Source organism: Mesocricetus auratus, unplaced genomic scaffold (genome assembly GCF_017639785.1).
Source record: "Mesocricetus auratus isolate SY011 unplaced genomic scaffold, BCM_Maur_2.0 Super-Scaffold_100676, whole genome shotgun sequence".
NCBI classification, from domain to species: domain Eukaryota; kingdom Metazoa; phylum Chordata; class Mammalia; order Rodentia; family Cricetidae; genus Mesocricetus; species Mesocricetus auratus.
The window spans coordinates 60,825,648-60,839,040 of record NW_024429266.1 but is presented as its reverse complement, the minus strand read 5'-3'; the positions used below and the strand labels follow the sequence as shown (position 1 = coordinate 60,839,040).

At 49.7% G+C, this 13,393-nt stretch overlaps 1 protein-coding gene across 1 annotated transcript in view; it reads right to left on the bottom strand.

The window, feature by feature from the left end:
• Lct (lactase) overlaps nucleotides 1-13,393 on the bottom strand; it is a 38,373-nt gene that overhangs the window by 12,487 nt on the left and 12,493 nt on the right. The window contains exons 5-9 of the mRNA XM_040737941.1: nucleotides 12,914-12,992; nucleotides 10,019-10,727; nucleotides 6,901-7,546; nucleotides 3,909-5,465; nucleotides 2,249-2,517 (exon numbers count right to left, since the gene is read on the bottom strand). Of these exons, the coding sequence (XP_040593875.1) occupies nucleotides 2,249-2,517; nucleotides 3,909-5,465; nucleotides 6,901-7,546; nucleotides 10,019-10,727; nucleotides 12,914-12,992 (3,260 nt within the window). The remainder of the gene's footprint in view (nucleotides 1-2,248; nucleotides 2,518-3,908; nucleotides 5,466-6,900; nucleotides 7,547-10,018; nucleotides 10,728-12,913; nucleotides 12,993-13,393) is intronic.

The following is a 13,393-nucleotide window of genomic DNA, read 5'->3' as shown; positions in this document are numbered from 1 at the left end:
CAATACTTGGAAGGTAGAGACAGGAGGATCCGAAATTCAAGTTCATTGTTGGCTACAGGGTGAGTTTGAAGCTAGCCTGGAATACATAAGACCCTGTCTGATCTATAATTAGTTAGTTGTGTAAATTTACACAAATGTAATTGTTGGTACATCCACGTGTTTTTCAGTTCTGACTACTGAGAGGACCTACAAGTTGTGACACTCCAGGGGCAGTGAGGATACAAGTGTCCAGACTGCTGGCTGCTATGAAAAACAGCCAGGGCTTACCTGGTCAAGGCTTGCCTAGCATGCATGGATTCTGGGCTACTCCACCCCAGCTCTGCATAAACCAAGCTAGTGCTGCACAACTGTAACCCCAGCATTTGGGGAGATGGAGGCAGGATGGTCAAGAGTCCAAGAATTCTGGGGTGTTCAGCAAATTCAAGGACAGCCTGAAATATGGGACTCTGTCTCTAAAACAACAACAACAAAACTGGAAAGAAAAAAGGAGGAAAGGAAAAGGAGGAAATACGGGAAGGACAAGGAGAAGAGAGGGAGGGAGGAACGTGGTGATACTTTGTTTGTGCTCTAACAAATAAAGCTTGCCTGAAGACCACAGGGTGGAGCTTGCCAATAGCAACCATAGAGGTCTGGGGATCTGTACAGACAGACAGGAAGTGAGATGGCTGGGCGGGAGAGGAATGTAGGTGGGAGGAGACAGGAGCCCAGTCTCTCTTTGGCTGGGAAGTTGAGGAGGTGAGGTATGGCTGTGGTTTGCTCCTTTATCTCTCTGATCTTTCAACATTTAACCCTATACCTGACTCGGGCTTTTATTATTAGGACCTATTAGAAGAGGGAGGGAGGGGAAGAGAGAGGGAGTCCTTTAAAAACGGAATGCTGATCAGACCCAAGTTGAAAAACTCTGCCACAGAAGACTGATGCTGTCTGCCGGAAACATAATAGGACGAAGCCTTTGAGGCCTTGGGGTTGCCTCTACTGAGCCTTAGTGTAAGGTGTTGGCCAGAGCACATAACAGAGACCTGGGGTTTCCTCGAGTTGAACAAACAGGACAAATCAACAGGCAGTTAATGTTCACCTACTATGTGTCAGTCTGGCAGCACTGTGGCTGACTCTATCATGTGCTGGGGTGGGCACTGGAAGCTGGCAAACCCCAGCAGCAGTGACTGTCTACAGGAAGCCCAAATAGACTCATCCTACTGTAGGTTGCCTAGGTCACAGTATTTTATGACAGCAACAAAAAGTAGCCAGAAGATAAGGGACATGGACCCAAGTTGCCTATTGCTTTTTCTCTATGGTACTGGAGATCAAACCTGGAGCCCCATGCCCAGTAAGGAGTCAGCTGCCTGCACTGAGCCATACCCCTTGCCCATTCACCTTAGCTATTGTTTTCCCGAGGACAGACAATAGCATCGCATATATTGTATTTACCTCCTTTGCCATGAAATTTCAGAAAAAGCCCATATAGGCAGGCTGTCTGCATAGATGAACTGGTGAGAGATGGAGGCCTCCAGGGAAATTATGCATTTGCCTGCCTCTTACTGTCGTGTGAGGCACCTGGATACACACACACACACACACACACACACACACACACACACACACACACACACGTCTGTCGTGGCTCTACCTGATCCATCTGACCCTCCAAATGTCCATCTCAGCCCTTGACAAGGTCTACAGACACCTAGGAGACAAACATCTGGCCAATCTGTAAAGAAGTTTCTAAACTGGAGTAACTAAAGTGGGGAAAATCACCATGAATGTGGGAGGTACCGATTAGAGGCTGGAGCCCTGGACTGAATAAAAGGAGAAAGTGAGCTGAGCACCAGCATCCATCGCTCTCTGCTTCCTGACTGTGACTGCCATGTGACCAGCTGCTCACACCCCTGCTATCAGGACTTCCCATCATCATGATCTCATGATGGACTGCACCCTTAAAACTGAGACAAATCTAAACCCTCAAGTTGCCTGTGTCAGGCATTTATCAAAGCGACAAGACAAGTAACAAGACAGCCCCTGCCCACACAGATCTAACTGAATTTGGAGGTGTGAGGCACCTGGACACACACGCGCGCACACACACACACACACACACACACACACACACACACACACACACACACACACACACGTCTGCACAGGTCTGCTGGAGGCTCTGGTTTCTGTATGCCAGCCTCCCCAGCACTGTGCAGATGCTTGGCTCCCAGCAGCAAGGAGGAAAGTGAGCCCACGGCTCCAAACTCCTCACCTGATATGCAGCAGAAGCTGCACTCCAGACGAAGCCCTTGGGGAACTCTCCATACAGGAACTCATCCTCCTTGGCCAGGGGCATGCCGTTGTTGGTAATGACCTCTGTATAGTATCTGGCTGAGGCTCTTGCTGTTCGAGGCCTGTTCACATGGTCAAAGTCAACGTGATACAGTCCAAACTTGACTGTGTAGCCCGACAGCCACTCGAAGTTGTCCATCAGAGACCAGGCAGAATACCCTCGAAGGTCCACACCATCCAGCCTGTAGGCTAGGATATGACAAAGAGACCAGACAAAGCTTTAGCCAGTGGGTAGGAGCCTCGGGAAGGCCAGCCATGTGCTGTCACTGGACTCCAGGCTATGTCCCTAAACCACAGAAGTGTGCAGTCACATGCTTCCTGGGAGAGGAACATGTCACCACATCAGTTTTACTTTTTGTTTGTTTCGTTTTGTTTTCGTGTTTTTATTTTATTTTATTTTATTTGAGACGGGTTCTCTGTGTTGCCCTAGCTGTCCTGGAACTCGCTTTGTAGACCAGGCTGGCCTTGAACTCACTGTACAGTCAAGGATAAACTTGGATTTTTTTCTGCTCCTTCTGTCCCTACCCCACCAGCAGTAGGACTGCAGGTGTATATCACCATGTCCACTTTAGGGCTGGGACTAGAGACTAGAGCTTTGTATTCCAGGCAAGCAGTTTACTGAGTCACATTCCCAGCTCTAGCAGTGGACTTACATTTTTATTTATCTGTGTTTGTATATGTGTGTGAGTATGTGTGTATTTATGTGTATGTTTGTGTGTCTGTATGTGGTGAGTATATATGCATGTGTGTGTATGCATGTGTGTGTATGTGTGTATTTCTGTGTGTGTGTAGGCCAGAACACAACCTCAGATGTCAGTCACTTCTTGGGTGTCACTCACTTTTCCTGTTCAGGGCCTCTCATTTAACCTAGAGCTTGCTAAGTGGGCTAGGCTAGCTGGCCAGAGAGTACCAGGAATGCACCCCTTTCTGTTTCCTTGGCATAGAGATTACAAATGTACCCTTCCTGGCTTTTCCCTGGAAATTGAACTCTGGTCCTCATGCTTGCAAGACAAACACTTAACTAACTGTTCCCTGTCCCATGTCCACAAGGGAGACTTTCAGAGTGCCTGCCAAAGCATGGAGACGCATGACGGACAGAGGACAGGAAGACTGGGCACATGACAGATGGAGGGCAGAGAGACTGGACACAGGACACATGACGGACAGAGGACAGGAGAGACTGGGCACATGACAGACAGAGGACAGGGAGAGTGGACACAGGACAGACAGAGGACAGGGAGAGTGGACACAGGACAGATGGAGGACAGGGAGAGTGGACACAGGACAGATGGAGGGCAGAGAGAGTGGACACAGGACACATGACGGACAGAGGACAGAGAGACTGGACACAGGACAGACAGAGGACAGGGAGATTGGATACAGGACAGATGACGGACAGAGAGACTGGACACAGGACAGACAGAGGACACAGGACAGAGAGACTGGACACAGGACAGACGGAGGACACAGGACAGAGAGACTGGACACAGGACAGATGGAGGACAGGGAGACTGGACAGATGACAGACGGAGGACAGGGAGACTAGGAAGTTTAGTGAGAGAAGCTGAAGCCTCATGTACCTTTCAGAGCCTCGTTGATATAGGTTTTGTGGTAGAATATCCTTTGTGTGTCGTCCAGCGTGGGGGTGTCAAGCCCCTGCCCATTCTCAGTGATGTAAATGGGAATGTTGCCATACTCTTCCTTGATCCAGTTCAGCAGCCTCCGCATCCCCCAGGGCACGGCTGCGTGCACTGCCGTGGAGGTCAATGAAGATTCCATATTGCTGACCATTAGCTCCTGGTCATCATCATAGCTGGGGGGGTTCAGCCTAGGAGTGCTGTGCTGCACAAATACGGACGAGTAGGTGTTGAGGCAGAAGACATCAGCGGTACCCATGATGTAACCCTTCTCCTCCTCTGTGAAGCTGGGCAGGCGGGACTCAGCCAGGTGCTGCAGCTCACTCCTGTTCCCCACATTCCATTTCATTGCATCTGGATAGTCCCCGTTTCTGAAAATGGGGTGGGCAAACCAGCCCAGGGAAAACTGCAGCATCCGGTCAGCAGCTTCCACATCTCTTTGGAGCCCTGGGTTCTTGGGCTCCACCCAATGGGTGTTGAGGCTCAGTGAAATGACCCCATTCTGCTCCTGCTTGTATTTCTCAGCATAAGTATGGTAGACTCTAGCATGAGCCTTGATGACTACATGGCTGACCCTGTAAGGTGCCCAGCCCGGGTCCTGCACATTTGGGGGAAACACCCCTGAACCGTAGCCTAACAGTGCCAGATACAAGGGCTCATTAAAGGTCATCCAGAACTTGACTTTGTCACCAAAGGTCCTGAAACAGAAGTCTGCATAACTGTTGAACAACTCAATCAAAGAAGGGTTCTCCCAACCTCCAATGTCCTGGAGAGCCTGGGGCAAGTCCCAGTGAAACAGCGTCACCATGGGGAAGATGTTGCTCTCCACCAAGCTGTCAATCAGCCTTTTGTAATAATCAACACCATTAGTGTTGATGGAATCGTTTCTTCCTGTTGGGAAAATCCGAGACCAGGAGATAGAGAACCGATAGGCCTTGACCTTTAGGGCGCGAAGAATGTTTAGGTCAGCATCCATTTGGTGATAGCTGTCACACGCTATATCTCCGGTGGCATTGTCTTTCACATTATTCCCCGGGGTGTGGGTGAAGTTGTCCCAAATGCTGGGGCCTTTGCCGTCAGCATCCCAACCTCCTTCGATTTGATAGGCCGAAGAGGACACACCCCACAGGAAGTCATCCCGGAATGTGCCATGATAGAATAGGTCTCTTTCAAACTTGGGCTGGTTGGAGAACTTCTCCCACACTGTTTTCGCCTGGGAGGGCACCTCAGATGGGAAGTTGAGGCTGGCTGTGGCTCTGGAGGAAAAGCCAGCTCTCATAGGCAGTGGGTTTCTTCTTACTCTCTCTGCAGGGAAACCGTTCTTTTCAATGACGCTGGTGAAGAAGTGGGCAGATTTCCTGGCTGTTCTTGGCCTGCTGCTGTCATTGAAGTTGACATGGTACAGCCCAAACCTCTGGCTGTAACCTGCGGGTCCTTCGAAACCATCAATGAGGGAACGAGCAATGTATGAACGGACATCCACCAAATCCTCCTTGACAGCTAAAAAGAGAAAGCAAAAGTCAGATGTGTGCAAGTGCATGAGTGTGTGTGTGTGTGTGTGTGTGTGTGTGTGTGTGTGTATGTGTACCCGTGTGTGAATGCGTGGGAAAACCAGAAGACAACCTCAGATGTTGCTCCCTCATCTGAGGGATGCCATCTCCCTATGTTTTCTTCTCTCTCTCTCTCTCTCTCTCTCAATTTTAAAATCATCTTTATGTATGGGTGTCCTGCCTGCATTTACATCTGGGCACCATGAGTGTGGTACCTACAGGGGCCAGAAGAGGGCATCAGGTACCCTGGGCCTAGAGTCCCCGAGGGGTGTGAGCTACCATATAAGTACTGGGAATTGAACTCAGGTTCTACAGAAAAGCAGCCAGTGCTCTTAACCACTAAGCCATTTCTCTAGCTGCCACCCCCACCCCCACCCTGAGCATGTTCACCTTGAAAAACTAATAACAAAGTGACCCAGGCTGGCTTCCAATTCTGTAGCTAAGGATAAACTTAAAGCCCTGAGCCCACTGCCTCCACCTCCTCAGAACTGGTACTACAGGCACACATTCCCCAGCTTACACAGTGCTGGGGATGGGGTCCACTACTGTCACCGTGCTAGGAAAGCACGCTCCCAACTGAATTACATCCCTGGCCCATGTCATCATTTTTGAGACAGGCGCTCTCACTAAGTATTCCAGGATGACTTTGAACTCTCAATCCTCCTGCCTTTGATTCCAAGTGCTGGAGATAAAGGGAAACACCACCACACATGTCCAAGTGTCTGTAAGGGTAAAAGTCACATGAAGATGGAGGCATAGACTGGAGTGAGGCTGACCTCCTCTCTCTGTCTCTCTCTCTCTCTCTCTCTCTCTTTCTGTCTGTCTCTCTCTCTCTCTCTCTTCTCTCTCTCTCTCTGTCTCTCTCTGTCTCTCTCTCTCTGTCTCTCTCTCTCTCTCTCTCTCTCTCTCTCTCTCTCTCTCTCTCTCTCTCTCTCTCTCTCTCTCTCTCCCTCCCTCCCTCTGGAGGAGATATGGACGACAGTGCTAGGCTATTAATCTGGTCTTCTCAGACAGCTGATCCTCTGAATAGAGCAGTCCCTGTCCCTGCTCATTGGCTTCTGTGAGTGGCAGGTATCATGGACTGACTCTAGTTTAGTGACCTAGGGGCTGAGAACCACTTGCCATCCCTTTCAGCTTGGATAAGAGGGTACATGGGGTCAGACCGAGCATGGATGTATGGCTCAACTGCAGAACGGGGATGTGCAGTGCACACTAGATGGCCAGCTGAGGGAGATGGAGCTCAAAGGGGCTATGCACTGAGGGGAGCCAGTGGTTGGGGTCCTATCCTAAGTGTCGGTCCATTCTGTATCCCACTATAGGTGGGGAGTCTCCTTCAGAAGGGATGGCATTTATTCAGCAGGCCTCAGGACCAGCAGCCTTCTTACCCTTGAGCACTTCGTTGATGTACAGGTTGAAGTAGTTGACTCTCACTGAGTCATCAAGGAGATCCCCTCCTTCCCCTAGCGGCATGCCATTCCCAGCCAAGAAGATTGGAACGCTTCCTTTCGTGTATTCCATGGAAGCAAACACAAGCAGCCTCCTTATGCCCCAGGGCACTACCCGGATCCAGGGAGATGCAGTCTGGGGCCACGTGGGGTCTACGTGCTGGGAGAAGCCTCCAATGTTATCGTAGCTGGGGATGCAGGTCTGCTGCCCAGCCTTGCTGATGAGGCGCGATGTATAATGAGACAGACCGAGGAAGTCTGCGGAGCCTTTCAGGAGCTGCTTCTCCTCTGCAGTGAACTCTGGGAGCTGGGCCAGAGGACCGCCACACTGCTGGTTTATGTGCTGGATCTGGGCCCTAAGGGTGCTGGGATAGTCTCCATCCACAAAGATGGGGTGTGCGAACCAGCCCAGCATGAAGTGCAGGAAGCGCTCCGCAGCAGCAAGGTCCTGGGGACTCTCCCTGTCCAGGGGCTCTGCCCAGTCTGAATTGAGCACAATGCCCACTCGGCCCTGCTGCTGCTGGCGGTGGTGAAGGTCGTAGTGATGCCAAGTTCTGGCATGCGCCTTGAGGATCAAGTGAGCCACCTTGGGAGGAAACAGGAAGAATGTCAGCAGTGCCGACAAGTTACTGCTGAAGCCAGCAGAACCTGGCACGGTGGTGCCAGCCTGAAGTCACAGAACTCAGAAGGTGGAGGCAGGAGGATCAGAGGTTCCTTGTCTACATAGCAAGTTCAAAGGCAACCTGGACTCCGTGGGGCCATCTTTCAAACAAAGGAAAGAGCCATCACAGCTGTACAGTAGTATGGAGTAGCACGGATGACGCAGTGGTGAGGAGACCAGGGTCACTAAACTAAGCCACAAAAGCAAATACAGAAGAGAACCCAGAGGGGTGTGGTGGTACATGCCATCAATCCCAGCCCTGGGGAGGCAGAGGCAGGCCTGGTCTACAGAGTGAGTTCCAGGACAGCCAGAGCTACACAGAGAGACCCTGTCTTGAAAACCTAAAAAGAAGAAAGAAAGGGAAAGGAAAAGAAGGCCCAGTACCGGGGAGAAGCACTCGTAGGTACAAGAATCTTACCTGTGTCCATTTATTCGGGCTGAACTGTGTCCCTCTAGAAGTACGTGTGAATCCCTAAGCCTCAGTGTGCCAGTGTTTGGAGAGGCCCTTGGAAGGGGACTGGGTAGGAAAAGGCTGAGGCTGCTGTCCTTACAGAAAGAGCCACCAGTGAGGGGCTCTGTCTGTCATCGTTCCATCCCAGAGGACAAGGTAAGAAAGCTGCCTATAGAGAGGACAGACCACACTGGAAACTGGAGCAGGCCAGTCAGTGCCTTGATCTTAGACTCTCAGGCCCGAGACTGTGAGGAACCTGTCTGAGGGCCAGCCTACGGTGTCTTGTCCCAACAGCCGTAAGACAAGGCATGAAGTGATACAGAGCAGGACCTGAAGGAGGAGGGTGTGGCTCTAGCTGCTCCTGAGGTCCAGGACCACAGAGAAAAAGAAGAGGGAAGAAAAAAAAATTATCTTGACAATCAACATTGTCAGCGTAACAAAATCTAGAATCATCTAGTGGACAAACCTGGGCATGTCTGTGAGGCAGTTTCTGAGGAAGATTCTAGAATGGATTGACTGAGGTGGGAAGGCCCACGCTAAAGGCGGATGGTGCCATTCTATGGGGTCCTGGACTGAGGAAAAGGGAGAAATGGAACCGAGCACAGCATCCATCAGTCTGCTTTCTGACTGTGGATACCGTGTGACCAGCTGCCTCACGTCCCGCCGCCATGCCTTCTCAGCTATGGTCAACTGTACCTTAGAATTGAGCCAAAAGGAGCCCTTCCTTCCATTAAGTGTTCTGTGGTTTGCTTGCTTGCCTTTCAAGACAGGGTTTTGCCGGGCGTTGGTGGCACACGCCTTTAATCCCAGCACTCGGGAGGCAGAGGCAGGCGGATCTCTGTGAGTTCGAGGCCAGCCTGGTCTACAGAGTGAGTTCCAGGACAACCTCCAAAGCTACAGAGAAACCCTGTCTCGAAAAAAAAAAAAAAAAAACCAAAAAAAAAAAAAAAAAGACAGGGTTTTTCTGTGTAGCTCTGGCTGTCCTGGAACTTGGTGTATAGACCAGGTTGGTCTTGAACTCAGAGACCCACCTGCCTCTGCCTCCCGGGTGCTGGGATTAAAGGTGTGCGCCACCACCACCCAGCCTCTAAGTGCTTTTGACAGGGATATTGTCATAGCAGTAAGAGTAGTAACTACTACAGGAAGGAAGGAGAAGAAAACGTCAAGACTTTCCCAGCCCGGTCTCTGTAAAATATCTCAAGAGCCACACTATAAACACTTGGGAAATTCTTAACCATAAGAAAAGCTTGCGAAAACCAGGTGTGGTGGCTTGGTCTGTACTTTAGAGGCTGAGCCAGGAGGATATTTCTGTGAGCTGAAGACTGAAAATTGTGATTTTTCAGGTTAGCTTGAGCTATAATCTGAGACCTATCTCAAAAAAAATCAATGCAAATAAATAAATGCTTCAAGGCATATATATATATATGTATACACACACATATATATGTATATATACACACACATATATACAAATATATATGTATATATATATATAATTGCATGCTAGCCTAGAATGCACAGAGCACATGGTGGCATGTCTGTCATCGCAGCACCAAGGAGGTGGGGATTGAACCCAGGACCCTGTACATGATAGAGTCTGGAACTTGTCTTTGGAGTCATGAAGACTGACCAGGGCTGAGGGTGTGGCTCAGGTGGAAGACTGCTTGTCTATTATGAAAGGAACCCTAGGTCTATTCTCATCTCTGTTTAAAACTCAGGCTCAGTGACAGATGCTGTGACCCCCCTCTCAGGAATACATGCAAGAGATCAGAAGTTCAAGGCCATCCTCAGTTGCATGACAAGTTCACTGTCAGCTTGAGTGTATGAGACAATAACAAAATGTACTTCTCCTTCCCTCTCTCTGGTTTTCTTTCAAGGGCAGGAAGGAGAGAGAGGGTCAAATGTGTGTTCTAATTGATAGGGGTTGCAGGGATGGGAGGCAGTACCTTAAAAGAAGCCACTCCTGGGTCAGAGACAGCTGGTGCATGCTGCCCAGTGCCATAGCCTGCATAGCTTATCACCCACGGCTCGTGGAAGGTCACCCACAGCTTCACACGGTCCCCAAAAGTGGAGAAGCAGAAGGTTGCATAGTCCAGGAAGGCGTCCACCACACTCTCGTTCTGCCACCCGCCTTGATCCTGCAGGGCCTGGGGCAGGTCCCAGTGGAACAGCGTGGCCATGGGCTCGATGTGGGAGTCCAGCAGGCTGTCTATCAGTCTGTTATAGTAGCTGACACCCTTGAGGTTGAGGCTGCTCTTCTGTCCAGTGGGGAACAACCGGGACCAGGAGATGGAGAATTTGTACACCCCAGCCCTGAGGCCTCGGACCAGGGCGACATCAGAGGCTGGTTTGTGGTAACTGTCACTGGCCACCTTTGCCGTGGCTTGGCCCTCGGCAGCATTCGGGTTACTGTAGTGGTCCCAGATGCTCGGCCCTCTGTTGTCTTCGGCCCAACCTCCTTCCACATTAAAGGCTCCTGTAGACACGCCCCAGAGGAACCCTTCTGGGAACACATCTTGCAGGAAGGCATCCCTTTCTGCCCTAGACTGGTTAGCAAAGGCTGCCCAGACTCTCTGGTAGGCTGATACAGGGGAAGAGGGCACGGCTGCTCTCTCAGTCTGAAAGACCAGGCTCCCGGTTAGAGAACAAGATAGGCTGTGGGATTGAAGTGACATAAAAGCACACAATTAAGGACTGAGGTATAAATGCCCCAAAGGGTCATGCATGGTGGCTCATGGCTTTAATCTCAGCACTCCAGAGGCAGATGCAGGCAAATCTCTATGAATGTGAGGCCAGCATGGTCTACAGAGTGAGTTCTAGGGCAGCCATGGCTACAGTGGAACCTTAAGAAGTAAGAAGAAAGGAGGAAGAGGGGGAAGAGAAGAAGACAAAGAGAGAGAAAGGAAGGAAGGAGGAAGAGAAAGAGAGAGAAGGGGCAGAATGAGGAAGAGGGTTGGGAGGAGGAGGAAGAGGAGGGGTCAGGAAGAGGAGGACCGTCTCTGACTCCAGCGCTGGGGTGAGAAGCATGTACCACATCCTTGGCCTTCATGCTTGTTCTGAGGGTGCACGGGCCCCATGGTTACAGAGAAAGCACTTTATGTACTGAATGACCTCTCCGGTCCCAATTGCTCTTACAATTTTTTAAAATAAGGATTCTTTGGAGCCTGTTGGCTGTGCTTCAAGGAAGTGATTCATCTTACGCTGAAGAGCTGAGGTCAGGAACTTACTTCCCAAAGCTTCGGTGGACTGTTCAGATCTATACCTATTCCCTTGAAAAAAGGTATTACATTTATCTACTTTTTAGGTTTCATTATTTACTGCTGTAGTTGCTGAGGTCAGGAACTTACTTCCCAAAACTTTGGTGGGCTGTTCAGATCTATACCTAAACCAGTTATCTTTTTTCTTCCCTTGAAAAAAGGTATTACATTTATCTACTTTATAGGTTTCATTATTTACTGCTGTGGTTGCTGTATATGGTCAACTTCATGGAGTTCGTTCTTTTCCTCTGCCTCTACATGGGACCTGGGAATCGAACTTGGGTCTCCAGGCTTGTGTGGTGTGCTAGATAGTTTTTTGTCAACTTGACACCAAGCTAGGGTCATCTGAGAAGAGGAAAGCTTGACTGAGAAAATGTTCCTGCCAGCCCTGCCTGTCCAGAAGTCTGTGGACACTTTCTTGATTTAATGATAAATGTGGGAGGGCCCAGCCCACTGTGGGTAGTATGACCCCCAGGTAGGTAGTCCTGGGATGTACAAGAAATGAGACAGAGGGCTGGAGAGATAAGACAGCTCAGAGATTCAGGAACACTGGCTGCTTTCCCAGAGGTCCTGAGTTCAATTCCCAGCATCCACATATTGGCTCACAGATGTCTATAACTGTAGTTCCAAGAATCACAGCGCCCTCTTCTGGTGTGCATGTATGCAGACAAAACACCCAAATGCATAAAAATAAATAAATAAATCTTTAAAAAAGAAAGAGGGCTGAACAGGTCATGGAAAGCAAACAAGCAAGCAGCATTCCCCTATGGCCTCTGCTTCAACTCCTGCCTGAGTTCCCACCCTGGCTGCATGCCATGAAGGACTGTAAGCTGTAAGAGGAAAGAAACTCTTTTCCTTCCCAAGTTGCTTCTGGTCAGTGTTTCATCACAGCAACAGAAAGCAAACTAGGACACAAGGCATCAGCTAGCCCTACATCTTATTTATTTACTCATTTGTTTATTTAGGGGCTCTGTGTGCAGGAGTGTGCACATGACAATCTGTGGGTGTCAGGCCGTCGGGCTTGACTGCAGGTGTCTTTACCCACTGAGCCATCTAGCTGGCCCCATAACCTGCTTTCTCTGCCACATACATGCACACTTCCCCCGGTTCTGAATCTCAGCTCTGCTAAATATGTAGACCTAGGAGAAATCTGACAGTGAGGCACCCAGAGTGTGAGGGCCCAGGAACATCTCCATGAGGCTCTGCTTTTCCAGCTTCCCTCTGAGCCTCCATCTCTCATCTGTTAAATGGCTACAGCCTATTTGCTATTGTAAGAGGCAGGGACAAGACAGAATGGCCTGGCTTTAGTTCCCAGCATTCACATGGAAACTCCAGTTCTAAGGGATCTGACACTCTCAACCTCTGCAGGCTCACTCAGGCAGGTGCACATACATACACACTCAGGCTTGGGCATGAACACACACACACACACACACACACACACACACACACACACACACACACACACACACATACCAAACAAACAAAACCAAGAGACAAGGACAATGGTCCCCAGGGACTGTCCATGTAAACAACAGCAGAGCCCATAGTGCCAGTTACTTGTAGTTAACTGTGCAACATTACCTCTCCTCAGAACTGGATGGACAGCTCAGGAACGCATTGATGTCGAACCCAACAGTCTGTACTTGGTCTTTATTTATAGCTGTAAGAAAAGCAGCTTAGTTGACTGTGTGTGGAGCTCAAGCACAAACATGCAATCAGTGTTTGCCTCGCCCGAACCCCAAGCGATGACTCTAAGCCCTTGTGGAAATACCATCGATGTGTCTGACCTGCTGAGGACTAGAACGCCGGTCCTCACATTTCAGGGTGCATACCAATCACCCAAACATTCAAAAGACAACTGGACCCATCCCAGAGTCCTGGACCCAGGAGGTCTCAGGGCAATCTGCTTGTGTTTTCCCCCTTTTTTGGTTCTTTTTTTCTCTTTCTTTTTCTTTTTTCTTTTTCTTTTTTTTTTTTTTTTTTTTTTTTTTTTGAGACAGGCTTTCACTGTGTAGCCCAAGCTGTCCTGGCTGACCTTGAACTCAGAGACCCACCTGCCTC